This window comes from Petaurus breviceps, unplaced genomic scaffold (genome assembly GCF_028583685.1).
Source record: "Petaurus breviceps papuanus isolate PSGF00001 unplaced genomic scaffold, PetGlider_PUasm1.0 90825, whole genome shotgun sequence".
Taxonomy (NCBI): domain Eukaryota; kingdom Metazoa; phylum Chordata; class Mammalia; order Diprotodontia; family Petauridae; genus Petaurus; species Petaurus breviceps.
In genome coordinates, this window is record NW_027187353.1 from 10,019,852 (window position 1) to 10,040,189 (window position 20,338).

At 35.2% G+C, this 20,338-nt stretch overlaps 1 protein-coding gene across 1 annotated transcript in view; it reads right to left on the reverse strand.

The window, feature by feature from the left end:
- LOC138148523 (scavenger receptor cysteine-rich type 1 protein M130-like) overlaps positions 1 to 15,983 on the reverse strand; it is a 131,114-nt gene extending 115,131 nt beyond the window's left edge. Inside the window, exons 1-5 of the mRNA XM_069071224.1 lie at positions 15,917 to 15,983; positions 7,813 to 8,133; positions 6,655 to 6,951; positions 3,287 to 3,601; positions 163 to 468 (exon numbers count right to left, since the gene is read on the reverse strand). Of these exons, the coding sequence (XP_068927325.1) occupies positions 163 to 468; positions 3,287 to 3,601; positions 6,655 to 6,951; positions 7,813 to 8,133; positions 15,917 to 15,983 (1,306 nt within the window). The remainder of the gene's footprint in view (positions 1 to 162; positions 469 to 3,286; positions 3,602 to 6,654; positions 6,952 to 7,812; positions 8,134 to 15,916) is intronic.
- Positions 15,984 to 20,338: the final 4,355 nt, after the last annotated feature.

The window sequence follows — 20,338 nt, forward strand, 5'->3', positions numbered from 1 at the left end:
TCTCTCTCTCTGTCTCTCTCTCTCTGTCTCTCTGTCTCTCTCTGTCTCTCTCTCTCTCTCTGTCTCTCTCTGTCTCTGTCTCTGTCTCTGTCTCTCTCTCTCTCTCTCTCTCTCTCTCTCTCTCTCTCTCTCTCTCTCTCTCTTTCTTCTTTTGACACTTACCTGAGCATATGGCCCCTGCCACATTCCCCAAGGCACATTTGGATGCACCCAGTGTGCTCACTGGGCAGTTCCATAAGTGGGGCTCTGTCCCTGTACAGTGAAATTCATCAGGCAAGATCAAACCACCTCCTTCCCTGAAGTATCCTCCTCCTGAGGCAGCTATGGCATGGCCACAATCAAGCTGATGGCAGAGAACATTTGCATCTTGCAGATCCCAATGAGTGGCACAGAGAGGGGCCCAGACCCCGGATATCTGGAGTTCCACTCTCCCTGAACATCTGTTGCTACCATTCACCAGCCTGTATTCTGGGGAGATAAAAGGGGGTTTTTCATGAGGGCCTCCTGGCCACAAATGGCAAGAGATGCCAACAGTTGGTTGAACTTCAGCAGAGGATTACATTTCTGATATGATGAAATATCAATACCTACTAACCACAGAAAACATGCTAGATCGACAATAAACACAAATAGTATAGACATACTTCCTGTCCTCTGGGTTTATAATCCAAAGAGAGCATACATTAAATACATAGGAAACATAACATACAATCTGATGCAATACCATTGGACAATTTCCTCTTATTAATCATATGCTCAAGTCAGGGAACTACAGGCTTATAGGAATGATGCCCTCCCCATCAGAGAACAATTTCTGGATTGGGGTAAACAGAGCTGAGGAGGAGGAGGAGAAAAAGAAGGAGGAGGAAAAGGAGGAGAGGAAGAGGAAGAAGAGGAAGAGGAGGAAGAGGAAGTGGTGCAAGTGCAGTTGCTAGCTGGTCAGTGATAAATTCTTATGACGATCTCAAATACATTGAAACTTTGAGGTAGAAAGGGATAACTGTATTTGTAAAGGGTTTTACAAAACAAGACTCTATGTGATGTTAGTTAAAAGAGGACAGAGAAGGGAGAAGAAAACATCAACAGATTTCTATCCCGCTTTTAAAATACAATTTAAAGAATATATGATTGTAAATTTAAAAAGCAAGAGAGTCGGACTTTGTTTCCATTCTTTAATCCTTGGATTAATTACAGATGGAGAAAGGAAGCCTTTTGCAAACCTCTTTATATATGCTAGCAATCTTTGTTATTACTCCTATTGCTCTTGCCTAGAGCTATCAGGAACAACAAAATTGATTTTCTGAACAAAATCGTGGAAATGGGCCTACACACACTCTGCTCAGAACAGTCCTCACAAGAAAAAGGATGGAATTGCGATTCATTTACGCATCTCCTCCAACAGGATACGAACCTTGGGAAGCTAGGGAATGTTACCTTTCTTTGTATCCCAAGCAATTAGCACAATACCTAGATGAGAAACAACTTAATACATGCTTTTTTTTAATTTTTTTTTTATTTTTAAGCAATCAGGGTTAAGTAACTTGCTCAAGGTTACACGGCCAGTTATTTCTGGGTGTGGTGATGAGTGTCTGAGCCCGGGATTCGATCTCCAGGTCATCCCAACACTGGAGCCGGTACTCTTACTTGCTGAGCCACCTGGCCGCCCCTAAGCAATTGGGGTTAAGTAACTTGCTCAAGGTTAGACGGCCAGGTGTTTCTGGGTGGGTGGTAAGTGTCCGAGCCCGGGATTCAATCTCCAGGTCATCCCGACACTGGAGCCGGCGCTCTTACTCGCTGAGCCACCTGGCTGCCCCAATAAATGCTTTTTTGACAGATCAAGTGATTGGTTGTTTTGATTCTTTGAATTTGCCTGCAAAGCCATTTCATTCACTCAACAATTGTTTCCAATGAAGATTTCTTAAGTTTCTAAAATATGTAAAGCATGCTTAATTTCTATTTATTGGATACGCACTCCACAGAAAGCATTGCATTATACTGGGGGAGTTTGGACCTAAGATACCATCAGTGGGATCAGCTCAACTTCCTTCAGAGGATATATCTTCACCATGGTTGTACCTTATATATAATCAACATTTCCTGGGACACTGAAGGTTTAACCTATGACCATTCTACTATTAAGTGTCAAAGACAAAACTTGAAACCAGGTCTTCTAGACTCTAAGAATGCTTTTCATTGGCTACCTTCTGTTAGATTCTGTAGTCTATACTATGAGGGTTGTAAGAAACGAGTATTTCTCTCTTGTATTTAATAATTAATTACTGAATCATGACTGAGGTTTTTGCCCTTTTCTACTTCCTTATCCAGAAACAAACCAGTATAGGACATCTCTTAAAAGGTTTACCCAGGCCAAGTTCTAATCAGACAGTAAAAGAAATTCTAAGTTTGAGCTAATGGGTATATTCCTGATCATTGTGTTTGCTCAGGTCTGCGAAAGTGTTGATTCTCCCTTTTGTCAAGACAAGTGATAGGGAAATTGATATCTCTTTGACCAAGATTTGAGTGACCCAAGTCACAGTACCACAAGATCCTCATTTTTAATATAGCCAACTCCTGTTGTGTTAACCAGAATTGATTGGTACCCTTCAGGGACAATTACTCTTTGAAGGGTATAAACTGTGAGCCCATCACCCCCATGAGAGGTCTTTGGTCTAAGACAGCCAAATGACTATGCTTTTATTAATAAATATGCTGGCCTTATTAATAAAATGATTAAATTACCCAGCAACTATGTCTCCCAGAGTTTTTCAATTGCTACAGTTGAGACAGCAGGAGACAGTATAACTCTTGCCAACACTCAGTATCTAATACAAATCCTGCACAGAGCCCATGTTCAAAAACTATTAATAACACTTATACAGTGCTTAGATGAGCTAGTTTTTATAGTTAGAATTTACATAACACTTGAAGGTTTGCAAGGCACTTTCCATCTGTTATCTCATTTGATCCCATCAGGAGGTATGTGCTATTATCATCTTTATTTTACAGATGAGGAAACTGGGGCTACAACAGGTTAGTGATTCCCCTAAAGTTTCATAGGGAGTGTCTGAGGTAAGATTTGAATTGGGGTCTTTTGGATTCCAAATGCCACACACTGTCCATTATACCACCCCGCCTAAGCTAAGCAGCATACTAGAGAAGTTTGTGGAGGTGGCAAAATACAGATAAAACCCCAAAACAATGCATATACAAGGACAGTGCATGAAAACACAGTATAAACAGACATAAAGTGGGTTTTTCCTGTTGCAAACCCAGAAAGTAGCCTCACCTGAGCACCTGATCCCAGCATCCTGACTGTGTGTGCATGGCTCCTTCTGCTGCAACTTTCGAGGACAATGAAACAGCAGGGACTCATTCCCTATACATTGGAAGACTTCCCTCCATATGTGGCCAGAGCCCTCTCCAAAGTGTGCTCCCCCTGGGATTGAAATGGCTTCTCCACATTTTAATTCCCGGCAGACCACTTGGGCTGTTTGAAAGTCAAGATCTGAGTCGCAGACTGTGCCCCACTTCAGACCTCGTTTCACCTCCAGGCGTCCTGCACAGGGATGTTTGCCTCCAACAAGGCGGACTTCTGTGTGTTCTGAGCAGAGAAGCAGCCCATTAATAAGGAAACTGACCTGCCCCCTAGTTATTTCTAAGTGGTGTTTTCCTTTCCCTGACATACATTGTCTAGGCTTATAGGTTCCCAAAGTGGATGATACAATCCCACAGGGGGTACTGGAATGATGGGGTATAGCAGCAAGCACCCTACCATATCCAGGGTAGCTGCAAACACAGGTTCTTAGATCTGCTTTTATAAAGGAAAGCAACTCAAAATGGGTTAACAATCTTGCTTTAATCAATCAAACATATCATTTACCTAGTTCAAGAGAAAAAGTCAGCACCCCGAACTTCAGAGTATACAGAGGTTACAAGCAGATATTACAAGATAGAGAAACATTTCAAGCAGACAGGCCTCCAACTTCCAAACATTACATCCATACCTAGTCAGTTACTAGAGAGGGAAGCATCAACATCTGGGTTTTTCAAAGCCAGAGGGCTCTCAACGGCTGTCCAGAGTCTTGTCTGGTCAAATCACACAACAATTCTCAAAGTTAGCCCCAAAAGAAATCCTCAAATTAAGATTTATATAGCCTTCTCTGGGGTCAGAGAATGTAACAACCCTCTTGACCCACTGCCCAATCACAAAGTATCTGCTGAAAAACAAGCCTCCCACCACAGGCTCCAGGTGCATGTAAGCCTATCAAAAGGCCTAGGGGCAGGGAAGATCTTAATAATTTACATTCTAATAACATGGGGGGGTGGCAATAGTAGTCTCAGGTGCAATTTGAGGGGCCTTGAATAAAAATGAGGTGACAGTGGAAGCATAGGGAAAGAAGAGAAAATTAGAAAAATTTGAAAAACCTTTCCTACATGTTTCATCTGTTGTGTAACAGAGTTAAAATGTTAGTGATTACATTATTTTCCATTCAAGCACACAAAATGCAAATTATAACCAATCAGTGGTCAAATCCCCCTACAGGTCTTAATAAGCAAGTGTTGGGAGGAGAGCATGTCTAGCACTGTCAGGAATTCCAGCATACATCAGCAGGAATATATGAGTGTAAGGATTTTTTTACAATAAAATTCTGTACAATTACATGATGCAATATGGCATTATCAAACTTTAAATGTGGGGGGAAACACAGATTTACAATGAATTATTAAATTTAAGATGCATCATTTTAAGATATATATTTCATATTTTTCAATGATGCAAATTTCAAAAACCATTAAAGGGTTAAAGAAAGTAAATTTCCAGAGTGGGGCACTGAGTAATTTCTTTTGGAAAGGGGGTGGTAGGCCAGATAAGTTTGGGAACCTCTGGTCTAGGTGCAATGTCTAGGCAGCTAGGTGGTACAGTGAATAAGAGTGCTAGATCTAGAGTCAAGAAGAGGAGGTCAAATCCGGTTTCATATACCAATTGACTGTGTGACCTTGGACAAGTCACTTAACCTTTATTCACCTTAGTTTCCCCAATTGTAAAATGATGATAATGGTTACTACTTGTCAGAATTATTGTAAGGAGCAAATGAGATAATATTTGATTTAAAAAAAAAAAAGAAGCTCTTAGCCCAGTGCCTGGCACATAGGAGCTGCTGTAGAAAAGCTTATTTCCCTCCCTCTTTCAATTCAATTCAACAAACATCTGACAATACCTGACAAGTGCAAGGCACTATGGGAATACCAAGACTTTTTTTTAATGCTCTCATTCAGCACTATATATTCTAAGAGGACAATAATGCTTAATATATAAAAGAAAATAGAAAGAGAGAGGAGGAAAGGTGATTTGCTAAGTGCCTCCAGGAAATGTAAAGACAGAATTACTTTAACCTTTAATGTGCCTTCTTCCAAATGTATCATCCAACAAACTGGAATTATTCTGAGAAAGATGACAACAATGATGAGGGAACCAGAAACTTCTATTTTTTGAAAATATGGGGACTACTTAAATGAAATAGGGACCCCAGCCCTGTGGGAGATAATAGTCTTCTTCCAATATTTAAAGAGCCATGAGAGAAAAGGGTTTGCCTTCTCCTTGGTCGCAGGGAAGCAAAAAGAGGAGCAGTGAGTGGAAGATGCAAAGTATAGATCTCAGCTGGATATAAAGAGAAATTTTCCAACAATTAGAAGAGCCCCAAAGTAGAGTATGGTCATATTCATCTGATCTTGGCAACTTGAACTCGTGGAACATAGCTAATTTGCTTTTATTGATCAGAATTTGATCCGTAATAACCATTTCCTTTGTCATTGTCTCCATCTTTTGAAGAACTAAATAACTGTATCATTAAGGCAAATAAAAATGTATCAGTTCAACTGCCTTGAGAAAAGAGAAAATTTGAACAGATGTTGAAAAAAAGTGAAACCTTTCATTAATATATACATACATGTATGTATGTGTATCTCATGCTTCTATATGCCAAACATGTGACCTGTTTCCTAAAGTCTGCATCCATATCCACTTTCTGCCCAGGTGGTCTATAGTGCACAGTCACTTTCCTATCTTCCCTCTGTTGATCCTCACCCAAATGTGTCAAACACTCCCCTTGATGAGGTTCATAGATTTCCTAGCAGGGCAGTCATCTTGACGTTTGGCTTGTCACTGGACTTGATGTCTCTGAAGAAGAGCATGAGTCTATTTCACTTAAATGCAATTCACACACGAGTCAAGACAGCCCCCTCATGAAGTCACAGGTCCTCTTTGGGAATAAAGGACAAACAACAACCACAAGATTTCTTCACGTGGATATATAATCTTTTTGTTTGTTTTGTTTGCTTTTTCTTTTTTGAGGGGGAATGGCAGGGCAGTTGGGATTAAATGACTTGCCCAAGGTCACCTGGCTAGTAAGTGTTACGTGTCTGAGGTCATATTTGAACTCAGGTCCTCCTGATTCCAGGGCCAGTGCTTTATTCACTGAGTCACCTAGCTGCCCCATGGGTATATAATCTTAATATAAAAGGTTATTCTATTATTCCTTACCTTTTATTTATTCTGTCCTTCTTAAATGACACACACTGCTAGAACCACATTCCCTAATGGGGGAGGGGGGAGGAGAGGGAAAGCAATCACCGAGAATAAGTGGTTGAACTTACCAGCACAAATCACTTCAGCATCCAGCTGGAGCTGACAGCCAGTCCGGAACTTATTATTCAACCTACAATTTCGAATTGTGGGCTCTGTCCCATTACAAGTCATGTATTTCTGGGTTTCACCCAAACCTTCTCTGGAAGCTTGGACAGCTGGGCCACATTTCAGCTCCTGGCAAAATACAGTTGCCTCTTCCATGTGGAGACCACACAATCTGTCTATGCCATTTTCATTTCTTATCTCTGGAAGCCCAGCACAGGGACTGTTCCCCTTCAGCAGACTGATTTCCCGAAAGGTTCCATCTGTAAAAGCACCAGTCCAGGTAAGAGAGAGCAGACAGCACAGAGCAATTGCCTAGTCTAAAAACATGTTCTCATATGAATATTTGGGGATCTGTATTTACCTGCTTTAGTCAACCAAATAGTGAGGAACCCAATTGTCACAGAAAATCTTAGGCTAACATTTTCATCATACATCAAATGGCTACCATTGGACTGTTATTGACAAACTCTGAAGACAGCCTAGTTGAGTGGTTCAATGATGGGTCACTTTTCAGCAGTAGATGGTGCTGGCATACACCAAACAGCACTGTGCAAATTGATTTGTTTCTGTGGTTTCTGTCTCTGTATAAGGGAGGGGATGGGGGAGTAAAGGGCTTCATGGTAAATGTCAATTAAATTGGGGTCAAAGGTCATTACTTGACTCATTTATTCTTCATTATTTTCTTCTTTTATTTATTCATTCAACAAATACTTGTTAAGTACAAGGTTCTACTTCATATGACCTCTGCTTGTTCAATATTGTGGTTTCTGATTCTACACTTTTCATCCCCATTCTTATTCCACTCTGATCTGTATTCACTGGGATCAAGGGAAAGGATGTTTGAGTCTGATTGTTGAGCAAATGGATCTTAGGGCTTTCCATTTCTTTTTCTTTAAGAGAGTCCCCACTGGATTTTCCCATGTGTCACAACCAAGTGGTAAATGATAGATGATAGATGAATAGATAGATAGATAGATAGATAGATAGATAGATAGATAGATAGATAGATAGACATACAGCTAAATATATAGATAGATAGATAACTCAAGAACAACTAGATTGAATTTCTTTTTTACCAAAGATTTTTTTTCTTAAAAAAAATGAATAACATTCTGACTTACTTGAGCAAAGAACTACAACAACCCATTCATGGGAGCAATTTTTCTGACTCCATTCCCCAAGATCACACTCCCAGAAAGTCGACTCATTGCCTTTACAGGAAACTCCATGGAGCCATGGCTGAAGACTCTCTCCAGGCAAGGGAACATATTTGGGAGCACCAATTGCTCTCCCACAGCCCAGCTGTCGACAGATCACAGAGGCCTCCGCCAGAGTCCAGACTTCATTACACACAAAACCCCATGACTCTTTGTGTTTCACCAGCACTACTCCATCACAGGAGTTTGGCCTGAATTCCAGTTTCAATTCCACCACAGCATCTCCTTTTGGAAATAAACAGACATTAATTCATATAGAAATATCCATAGATTGAAAAATCTGATGTAACATCATCTTTTCTGGAATCTCCCCTTCGGTACTACCAAATTATAATACTTCAATTAAAACAGAGCCATGTCCTCAGACCTGTATCAGCTCTTCATGTGGCAAAGTGGGAAGAAAAAAAGGAAAGAAAGAGAATTGAGCTTAGAGTCAGGAGACCAGGGCTCTGCCTCTTATTAACTGTATAACCTAGAAGTCACAACTTCTCTAAACTTCAGTTACCGTATCTGTAAAATGAATTGCTAGCAAGCACAAAGTTAGTTTAGAGGCTAAGGAGTCAGTCACCTCTTATTCTGTGGGATTTCTTTAAAGCCAAATAGAAGGAAAATAAATTAAAACCAAAAAATGAGCACTAAAAATCACAAAGAAGAAAAATAAGCAAAGTTAAGAGCCCTAATATAATAAAATTAAAATGCTATGGAGTGAGACAGCAAAAGTATCAGTAACAATGCAGAAGGAGGAAGGATGATATAAGCTATCCAGAAATACCCTTAAATGGATGAAAGGCACTAAAGAACTTAATCAATAATTAATGATGATCATAAGTGCTGAGAAAATAAAAGAGCATGTATATTTGTTTTAATCATGTAAGGAACTGAAGGTATAATTTAAAGATACTAAGATCTAGAAAGCATATTAATGAGGAAGTGACCAATATGGAGAAATACTGATTTACTAAAAAATTGTTTCACAGTATACTATGTGCCAGGCCATTGACTTCTGTCCCATGATAATCACTGGACCATAGTTTATTTCTTTTATTTTGTGCAGAATCTCTCAAATATTTAGAGTTTCTATGTTATAAATCTAATGAATTGTTTGTCATTCTGCAGTGTTTTTAAAATAACATTATTAGTGATGAAAAATTAAATTTGCCAATGATATTTTCTATGATTTTTGATAGAGGTGATTACTGATCAAATATCAATGATCGTTGAAAAATTTGAAGAATACAATGTATCACAGTACTTGAGATGAGCAAATGCTGTTTTACATTTCAAAAAAGGGAACAAATTAAAACCTTTAGATGATAAACCAATGAACTTGATTTCAATTCTCAGCAAAGTTCTAGTTGGTATTACTAGGGGATATTTCACAATCATTTAGAAAGGGATATGGTGGTCTTCAAGAGTCAACACAGTCATATCAAGAACAGGAAATTTTAAAGATATCAACAACCATTTGAAAAAATGTTCTAAATCACAAATAATTGAAGAAATTAAAAATAAAGCAACTTTGACCTTCTACCCCAGACACATCAGACTGACAAAGAAAATAAGAGAGTAGAATGGCAAATACTGAAGGGGATGTAGGAAAACAGGCAGACTACTACGTTATTGATGGAACTGTGAATTGATTCGAGCATTCTGGAAAGTACTTGGAAATATTTCCAGAAAGTTATAAATTTCAGAAGAAACTGGGAAAACCTCTGTGAAATGAAGCAGAGCAAAGTAAGCACCCTTAGGACAACAATATATATGATAACATCATAGAGAAAAATTACTTTTAAAGACAATAGCAATGAAATGATAAAGTAAGAGTCCAAAAGAAAGATGCTGAAAATGCCATTCTCCTCTAGACAGAGAGGTGAGGAGCTTTAAAGGCAGAAACAGATTGACATTTTCAGATGTGACTACTGTGAAAATTTGTCTTACAGGACTATGGAGTTTTGTATTGAGGGTTTTATTCTTTTTTAATTTGCTCCATGGTAGGATAGAAAAGGTAGTAAGTGGGACAGATTAATTTAAAAAGTATCTTGTATATGTATATGTGTATATGTGATATATATGTTAATATATAACATAGCTATGAATTTATATGTGAAGGACTTTATTATTTTTATTTTCTTATTGGAAGCTTTAGTTTCTACTGTCCACACAAGAAAAATTAAGTGGATGAATAATTGTCAAAACTATAATATGTAGTTAGATAAACAACTACATTATGTATTAGTATGTATATTTTAGATACACACACAAGATAAACAACCTATTCTAAACACTTAAATCCTTCATGTTAGAGAAGGAAATCAAGTTGTAATATCTTTGGAAAATTACACGATTATTTTAATGATCCCAAGTTTCTAGCTAAACAATTTCCCTTGAGAAAGATGTAAGAAGAGAAATAACCTTGTTTGATAACCTCCACTAATTTGGCCTATTTTGACATCAATTTTTTGGGTAATGTTAGATGGCATAAGTCATGGAATAGTATTGCCTTCTGATAATTAAAGTTGAGTCTCACTCTGAGAGTAATAAAAGTTATGTAATTATCAAGGGATCATAGATTTAGAACTGGAAGACCCCTTAAAGGGTCATGTAGTTCAGTTCCCTCATTTTATAAATTGAGACTCAAAGAAATTCTAACTTGCTCCAATTCATAGAAGTAGTAAGTGGCAAACCAAGGATGTTAAGACAGGTCCTCTATTTGCTGAAAAAATGTTACAAAAATTATGCAAAACAGTGATATAAAGAATATCACTGAAGAAGCATGCCATCAAAAAAGAAAATGAGGCAATCACATAGTCAGAAAAAGGAAATAGTTCATGTATTCTTTTCACATCCTTATGATGTCAAGAGATTTCAAGACACTGGACACTGTATTGGAAATTTCATTTATGGAACAGATGAGAGTTTCGTATGATAGGTTGCTATGATCTGCATCAAAATTCAAAGAGGATGAACATAATGTCCACAAATGGAGGAAATGCCCATAGTGATGAGATTACAGATCTCATTGGAGTATTGTGTTTTTATAATTAACATTATGTAATTAACAATTCTGTAGTGATATTAACCAGTGAAAATCTCACTTACAAAATATAAGTATATTTTAAAAAATGAATATATCAAAAAGTATTGGTGAGAAACTAACATATAACTATAAGAATAAGATAAATTCAACAAAGGATAAATGAGAGAAATTACAGAGCTTGAAAGATTATTTTTTAAAATAGAACTGATAATTCTCATGAAGAGAATTTAATGTAAAAAAAGCAAATAAACATTTTTCAAGGATACATGAAATATGCACAGAAATGTTCATGTCCTTGCTCATGAAGAAGACATAGGTAAATGTGGAAAAACAGATTCTAGTTTTATAAATCATAATCAATAAAGTTAGTAGTAAGTAATGATATGAGTAAAAGAATACCATATGAAAAATAAAAGAACAATTAAATAATGCCTGGGTAAAAATTATTATATTATTGTTGCAATTATGAGTAACATTATATATGATATTATATGTGATACACATAATAACATTATAAGCAATAAATGTTTAAAATAAAACAACATACTGGAGGAGGAAAAAAAGTATGCCTAGAAGTTCCAGCAAAATAAATAACAACTAATTAATTCAATAATTATTGAACAAGCTACCCAAAAGCAGCTATACTATTTACACTTCTTTTGTTGATTATCACAAAGCCTTTAACTCAGTTCCTCACTCATGAATTATTCATATACTATAAATACATAAAATATACCTAAGCAGAATGAGAATAGAGCATTTGATGTCCATAGAAAAAGAAATTGTGCAAACACAAAAAATATCAAGAATAATTCATATAAAATGTGATATTTTTCAGGGAGATGGTTTCAGCTCCTTATGGTTCTGCCTGGGTGAAAAAATAAATTATAAATATAGGAGATTTAATCAAGGCAATGAAAATAGATTGCTACATTTCCAAATCTGTGGGATGAAATCAAAGCGATACATAGAGGTAATTTTGAAGCATATTATCCTATATGATATTTTTAAAATAATAACTTGATTTTTCATTTAAAAAATAAAGGAACAAAGCAGCAACAGAAAAAGAGAAAAAAACTGAAAATATTAATCACAATAGCCAACATTTATATATCAATTCAAGACTTGCAAAGTACTTTCCAAATATAATCTTAGCACAACCCTGGGTGCTAAGGCTATTGTTATTCACATTTTACAAATGAAGTAACTGAGGCAGGCAGAATGTTAAATGACTTGCCCAGGGTCACAAACTAGTAAGTGTCCAATGCCAAATTCAGCATTCTATCCATTGTACCACTTAGCTACTTCTACCTCAGATAAGGGAGATGAATGTGATTTAAATTAAGAAAACAACTGAAGTGGCAAATAAAAGCAATATCTAGTAATAAAACCTAGTAAAAATTAAATAAAGTACATATTACCAAGTTTTGGAATGAGAAAGTTATGATCACAAGGGCAAAGTCATTTTTTTAAAAGTCATCAAAGATTTCTATCTATTTTTCACTAATAAATTTTAGAATCTAAAAGAAATGATTGACCATTTACAGATTACTTTTAAAAGTTACAAAACCAAGAAGTAGAAAAAATAAAAAGACCAGTCTCAGAAGAAGAAATATCAGGCCATTTAAGATCAATCCTATGAAAATGCACCAGGATCAGATAAATCCACAAAGGGATTCTATTCATTTTAATCAGCCACTCAGTAAGAACTTGGTAAACCCTTACTTGGGGCAGCTAGGTGGTGCAGTGGTTAGTGTGCCTGGTCTGGAGTCAGAAAGACCTGAGTTCAAATCCAGCTTCAGGCATTTAGAAGCTATGTGACTCTGGACAAGTTGTTTAACCCATTTGACTCCGTTTCCTGATCTGTAAAATGATCTGGAGGAAGAAATGGCAAACCACTTCAGCATCTTTGCCAATTAAACCCCAAATGGAGTCATGAAGAATTGAAAATGACTGGAAATGACTAAATAACAAGCCCTTGCTACATGACAGGCACTTTACTAAGCAATGGGAAAAAATATTCTGCAAAAGATCACAGAAGTATAAAGTGGCATGCCTTGTAGTTGAACCCATGTCCTCTGAGACAATATGTAGCACACTGTGTCATGCTGGAAGAACACATGATGTTTATGCAATAGAGACTATTTTAAAAACAGAGAATAATGGTGATCAACCTAATTTTTTCTGAGGTGGATATGATTTTGATCCCTGAACCACGCAAAAATATTAAATCAAATGGTATAAATAATATAAAGTTGTACTCTAATCCCCTCAAAATACTCATTATGACAAAGAGCAATGTAAGAGTCAGGCAGCCAAAAAGTATGTATTAAATGCTTATTATATTCCAAGCATTGTGTAAGTTCTAGGGGAAAAGTTTATTTAAAATCAGAAAAAGGAGGAATATAATAAAGCATCAAGCAGAAGACAGTCTTCATGAAAGTATTTTTAGATGCAATAAATGTCTTGATAAAATGTGTTCATTTATGTTTTTTTAAATAGGAAAAGAAAGCACTTTCCTTAATATAAGAATTATACATTTAAAACCATGGAGCTAAAATTACTTAAAAGCCAGAAATATTAGAAGCATTTTACTAAGCATTTACTAGGGCTATCTTGTATTACCACCCATATTAGAAGAAATGGTCAAAGTAGCATCAGCACAGGAATGAAAGGAAATTAAAGCAATAAACATGGACAGTGGAGATAAAATACACACTTTAAAATAACATGATTCTATAACTAGAAAACTCAAGATATTCAGGGGGAAAATTAATTTTTATATAAGCGATGTAGTATGAATGAAAAATTCTCTGAATTTCCATCAAAATCCATGAAAAAAATCTCTAGAGTATTACTAATGCAGAAAAACCCTCAAAATTTATCGAATATTTGGGCACTAGCTCATTAAAAGATATTCAAGACTTCTACAAAAACAATTTCCAGGCAAAAAAAGAATTTAACAAATGGAAGGAATAGTTAGGTCAAGCAAATGTAGGGGTAATGTGTTAACACTCACCAAATTAATTGGTAAGTGTAATGGAATACTAATTAAAATACCAATAGACTATTTCATTCAATTGAACAAATCATCACTAAATTCGAAAGAAAAATTAGAAAGGAAAGAACATGAAGAAGAACTCTGAAGAATGTAGTTGAAGGAATACTCTTCTGATCAGATTTCCAAATGTTATCATAAAGCAGCAAATTTTTAAATTTTTCTTATATAGGGAAAAATGGAAAACAAGCACAATGAAATAGAAAATATACCAATAGATCTTATAGTATGGGAGATAAGAGTTTTATAAATTCATGACTACAATACAATAGGGAATGAAATTAGGGGAAAATTGGGTAGCTCTACAGTAAAAAGTAGATTTAAATCTATATTTGACAAATGGGTTACAACAAATTCAAACTCAATCAGTGATCTAAATACAAAACAATAACACATAAAGAAGAAAAAAGAATGATGTATTTGATTTTGTTATGGAGAAAATGTTTATCATTGAACAAAAGAAAAATTCTTTATAACAAAATGGCTAAATTTGATTTTTAGAAAGGCATGGAATTTTCCATGACAAAAAGCAAATATTTTAAATAAGGAGGAAAAAACAGATTAAGGAAAATATCTGATGATCTGGCATCAAACATCCAGCAAAATATTTAAAGGCCTTGACATTACTCCCCCATTCCCATACCCTACAAAGGAGAAAAAAATGGTCAAGGGATATAAATAAGTAAATATTCAAATGAAGTACAAATTGTTAATAGGAACTTTAAAAGGTGTTTAAATTCTCTACTAATCAGGAAAAATGCATAACTCTGTAGGCAAATTGGCCTCTCAGAACTTAGCTATTCTAATCCTCAGATAATCGACATACACATTGTCCACCATCAAGTCCACACTAATGGTCTTTGTAGTTTGGCAGAATCAGCCAGAGTGAAATCCACTAGCATAATTTTCAAAAACATAGTTTCACCTCCAAGCCACCATGAGACACTGGAATAAGACTTTGATAAGATGTTATATGTCACTAATTTAGCCAAAAGAACACATTAAAAAATTAAAATAAAATCTAATTTACTCGGGGCTATGGGAATATAGATAATCTATAATATTGTTGGTGGGACTATAGACTAATATTAACACTTTAAAACATGATCTGGAAGTGTATAATTAGACTCACAAAGCCATATCATAGAATAAATACCCAATTTGCAGTCAAAATACCTGAGATCAAATGTTCCCTTCATCACTACCTGCAAGACCGTGGACAAGTCATTTAATTCTTCTGGGCCTTGGTTTCTTTATCTGTAAAGTGCATTTATATTAGATGATGTCTAAGGGTCCATTTCAGCTGTAAAAACTTATGATCATGGAAACCACTGTGGGATTTTATTCTAAAGATATCATAAAAATGTGTATATTTATATATACTCAGAGTTTATTTTTAATAGTGAAAGACAAAAAATAGCTTTTATGTCCAAGAGTAGACAAGAAGTTAAATAAGGAATAGTATGAGGAAATGTTTCATCACTATAGAAGTGATGAGAAGGATAAAAGAAATATGGGAAAATACATATGAAGCAATGCAAAACGTGATCAGCAGAACCTTGGTGTCAATTTAATGGGAAGATACTTCAAGATCAAAGACCCAGAAGAAAGAAAATGCAGGATGTGTTCAGAGACTGCTTTAAATGAAGGTTAGATGTCTGCAAGGCATCCTTTGGATCTCAACAAGAATGCTGGAAATAGAACTGGAACCAGTAGATTCCATTCAATTCAACAAACATGAATTAAGTATTTACCATCAGATAACATTAGGTGGAGGTCTGAGAGTGGTATACAATAAATAAGACACACTCCCTACTCTAAGGAGTCTCCCATCTTGCAAGGGGATAGACTCTATTCACAAATAGCTATAAAACACAAAAAGGGGATTCATGCTCCATAAAGAAGACACTTACCAACAGAAACTGTCCAGAGAGCAAGGAGGAGAGGCCCAAGTCCCAGCATATACAGACCCACTTTCATGGCCCACCTGACCTCCTCTATCTGCTCTCAGAGTCCAACAGACTTCACTTGGGGTGATGAATGAAAATTACATTCTGGTAAACAAATGAATAGATACAAATACTAACAACAGATACACATTACAGGACATTGGAAACCCAGATTACCTTTTCAGAAATTATCAGAGGGTTTCATCTGTCATTAGTGCAGCCAAACAGCCAATGGGATTATCAGCCTCAAATAGCACCATATATGAGTGAAGAGGCCCTGTTATTGTGGGTTTCCTCCAGACACTGATAACCCACTGACTGGGGGCTAAACATCTACACACAGATTCCATTCTTATAAGTTCTCCTCAACACAGATCCTTTTCAACAAACCTACCTATCTAAGGAACATTATTTGCAACGTGTTTTTTTTTAAATGATGGCAAAAATCATGTGGGAAAATAAAGGCACAAAACTCAAATCAGATCTCTAACCAGGGCAGTATATTCCATGCTAATCGTGACACAATAAAATTAATTAGATAATCCCTCACTCTTGATTCTATTAAGAATCTATAAAAATCCATATTTTGTTACCTCTCTTGTTCACAGATTCACACAACTGTCCAATTAAAACTACTAATTACATCTTTACTGTGATATTTACTACTTGTGAAGGAATAACTTCTCAATAGACCTTCGTTTCCATATTTGTAAAATGAGAGGAATAGGCCAGATGGTCTCCAAATTTATTTCCCATTCTCAATATGATGATCCTATATGAACTATGGTTCTTTTATACATCCATCTCAAGCCTTATTCAAAGCATCAATCCTATATACAAGGGCCTTGATGGGTGGTCATTCATCTTTATTTCTTTTCAGAAGCTGTTTCCTATATGCCAAGTCAATATAATTTCTTTTTAATATATCACAAGAAAACTACAATCCACCCAATACCAGACATTGTTGATACAAGTTGTATCTACATATCAATACATTCAAAAGAGAAAGGAAGCATTAGTTTCCCAAATATCTTAGCTACAGAACATATTATCAGTAGAAAAAAAAAATACCAAACTTGGAACCAAAGAACCTGTGTTTAAATTCAGGTTCTGCCAATTAATACTTGTGTGACATTCATTAAGATCTTATCTTTACTTCCTACGACTCATATATTTTGACCATTCATTAATTAGCATTTGTACCTACAATGTCATCCTATAAGAAAAAATGCACATTTTAGAGAACTTCAATCTTGAGACATTCACTCAATGTCTTTTGTGTATGAGTATCATCTTAGGTGCTATGAAGGATAAGAGAAAAATTATTATATTATTGTTGCTATTATAAATAATATTACTCTATATTGTGTCATATATGATACACATAACATTACTAATAATGAATATTTAAATAAGACAATATATTGGATGAGCAGGGGAAAAGGTATGCCAAGAAGTTCTAGTAATAGAAAGAATAGCTAATTCAATAATTATTGAACAAGCTGCCCAAAAGCAGCTACAATAATTGTATTTCCTTTGTTCATTATCACAAAGCTTTTGATTCAGTCCCTCATTCTGACTTAATTCACATACTATAAATACATAAAATATATCCAAGCAGAATGAGAATAATAGAACATTTGATGTCCATAGGGAAAGCTATTGCACTTACACAAAAATGTCAAGAATAATTAATATAAAATATAAAGATATTACAGATATATAAATAAAATATTATACATATATAAAATATATTCAAATGTAACTTTATAGATATGTAAATATATTTATATGTGCAATATAAATATATTAATATAATATATAAATATTATATAAAATAATTAATATAAAATGTGATATTTTTCAGGGAGATGGTTTAAACCCATTGTTCTGCATAACCTTAAATCCACTATCATCTCTTCCAAACACAACCAAGTATGGCTTCCAAAGTAAAGAGGAAATGAAATTAATACTTCTTAATCACTTAATATATATGGAAGCCCCAAAGCCACATGGTTCCAAAATGGGGGGAAACACATGCTAAAAGTTTTTTTTTATCTTGTAGAATATTTTTTCAAATAATCTTTAAAAGTCATTTGAACCTGACCATAAGGTCTCTGATATACACCAATGAAAGATGGAGACTTAAGACTTGAATGCAAGGTCACATTGAATCCATGGGTGAAGGCAATATCTATAAATAACTTTGTTTCTTCATAGCACCTATGATGATCCTCACACACAAAAGACATATCAAATATAAAAACAGTAGAAAGAAGGCAGTCACTGAATATGAGAGACTTGGGCATCCTGAAATCAAAGTTGAATAGAAAAATATATTTAAAATAACTAATACCTGAATATAATCAACTTCCCATATACTATCAGGATTGTAAAATGGACTGTGATAGACATGGAAACTATCCTAAAGAAAATTTATACAATATTAACAAAACATATAGCCTACTATTCTAAGGCAACTACAGTAAGATGAATAAGAAGGAAGGATATTGCTAGACATTTCTAGCAAATATGAAGAATAGGTAAAAACCTATGGAAATACTTTTGAAACAAATAAATATCACTTAAAGTAATCATAAGAACTGATTAATGAGTTCACATAATCATAGTCAATGGACATTTACTAAACACCTATTATGTGCCAGATATCAAATTATTGGTTAACCTCCTGACGGACCCTCCAAAATGTGACTAAGATCCAAGAAAAGACTCAAATATGAGACTTATATGAGAGTTCAGCCAATATTAGCTCAGCAAAATAGCACAAAAAAAGTAATTGTTGTGCATATGTGTTGATGGAAACAGATGAGTTTATGATGGTCTAATAATTTTATTCAGGTACAAATGTATTTTATCTGTCTGTGCAAAAGTCTGTAGAATATTCAACAACAATATAGAACAATGCTTGTAGGATAACGATTTGTCCTCAGGCCAATTCTTTCTGATTCCCATTAAATAAGGTGATAATTAAACAATAATAGTAACAAGAACAACAATCTCTTCTAAGTTCAACCCATTTTAGGTTTTGGGAAAGAAAAATATCAGACAAAGTAATGGATAGTATGTCCTCAGATCCCCAAGACCTCCATAGTAGTTGTGAGGGCCTATAAGAAACCTTGAAAGACAATTTAATTCTGGTAATACCAGATATTGGTATTACCTTGCTAGGATATTGCCTTTATTCCTTTAACTGTTCTTATAAATCTAAGAAGCAAATGAAACTGGATAAGGTTGTAAGGTGGCCCTACTGGAAGCCATCATGATAATCAGCATAATGGGAAGACAGAAAAGGAAGTGATATTCTTTCTCATTCTAGTGCCCAAAGGTAAGATACATCCAAACAAGTTGAGAAATACCAATACCTGATTTTGCAGAGATGTTTTGGTAAACATAATACTGACCACTATGTTGAGCAAACTGTGAGAGTACATGAAATGTACTGAAGATGTGAATGCTTTTATTATGTACCAGCATGATATTATAACCGAAGAAACAGCTCTTCCCAGTTGGAGACAAAAGCTTCATACAAATGTTTGTCCACTATTTCCTGAGCTCTAAGCTGCACATTTCATATCGGCCTAGGGCAATCATGGGAGTAACTTCATTTCTAATCCAATATAGATGAAACAAGGGCAGGAACTAAGAAGTTTCTTAAAACTGAAGAGGGAAAAGCTGAAGAACCTGAATGGAAAATGGAAAATCTATACTTAATTCTAACTCCAGAAGTTATACCTAATGATGAAACAGAAGACAAGAATGATGGCTATGTTTCAAATGGTTTCAGAAAGGAAATTAACATATTTGGAATGCAATGGTAAAGAGCTCTTTTTTAGTTTAATGACACGAATCCAACTAACATTTGAACTATACCAGAAAAGGAATATTTTAAACATTGCTATCTACTACAACCATCATGAAATTAATACATTCTCACACATATTTGACAGAGTGTAAAGTCATTTCAGGACCTGCATATGGCAGAATATGCCGCAGCCATTGGCATGGTACTGATCATTGTTAAGCTATCCAGGATTATTTCTAGGGATGAGAGTCAAACCCTACTGTCAGAGGAGAACATGAGAAAACTGTTGAGGACCTGCAGAAAAGCATTGGGGGATGACATTAATATCTAAATGGCATGAAGTAGAAGACTTGAATAGGATATCACCTGATTAAAGGCCAGAAAAAGAAAAATGCAGAATGCCATCCAGAAAATAAGGCATATCATAAATTACTGATACTCTGCATCAATAATTTAAAATGAAAGACAAAAGCTTAAAGTAATGAGGAATCAAATCAGAACAAATAAAAAATAATTTACCATGAAAATTATATTATAGAAGCATAAAAAGCAAAAAGAAAGTA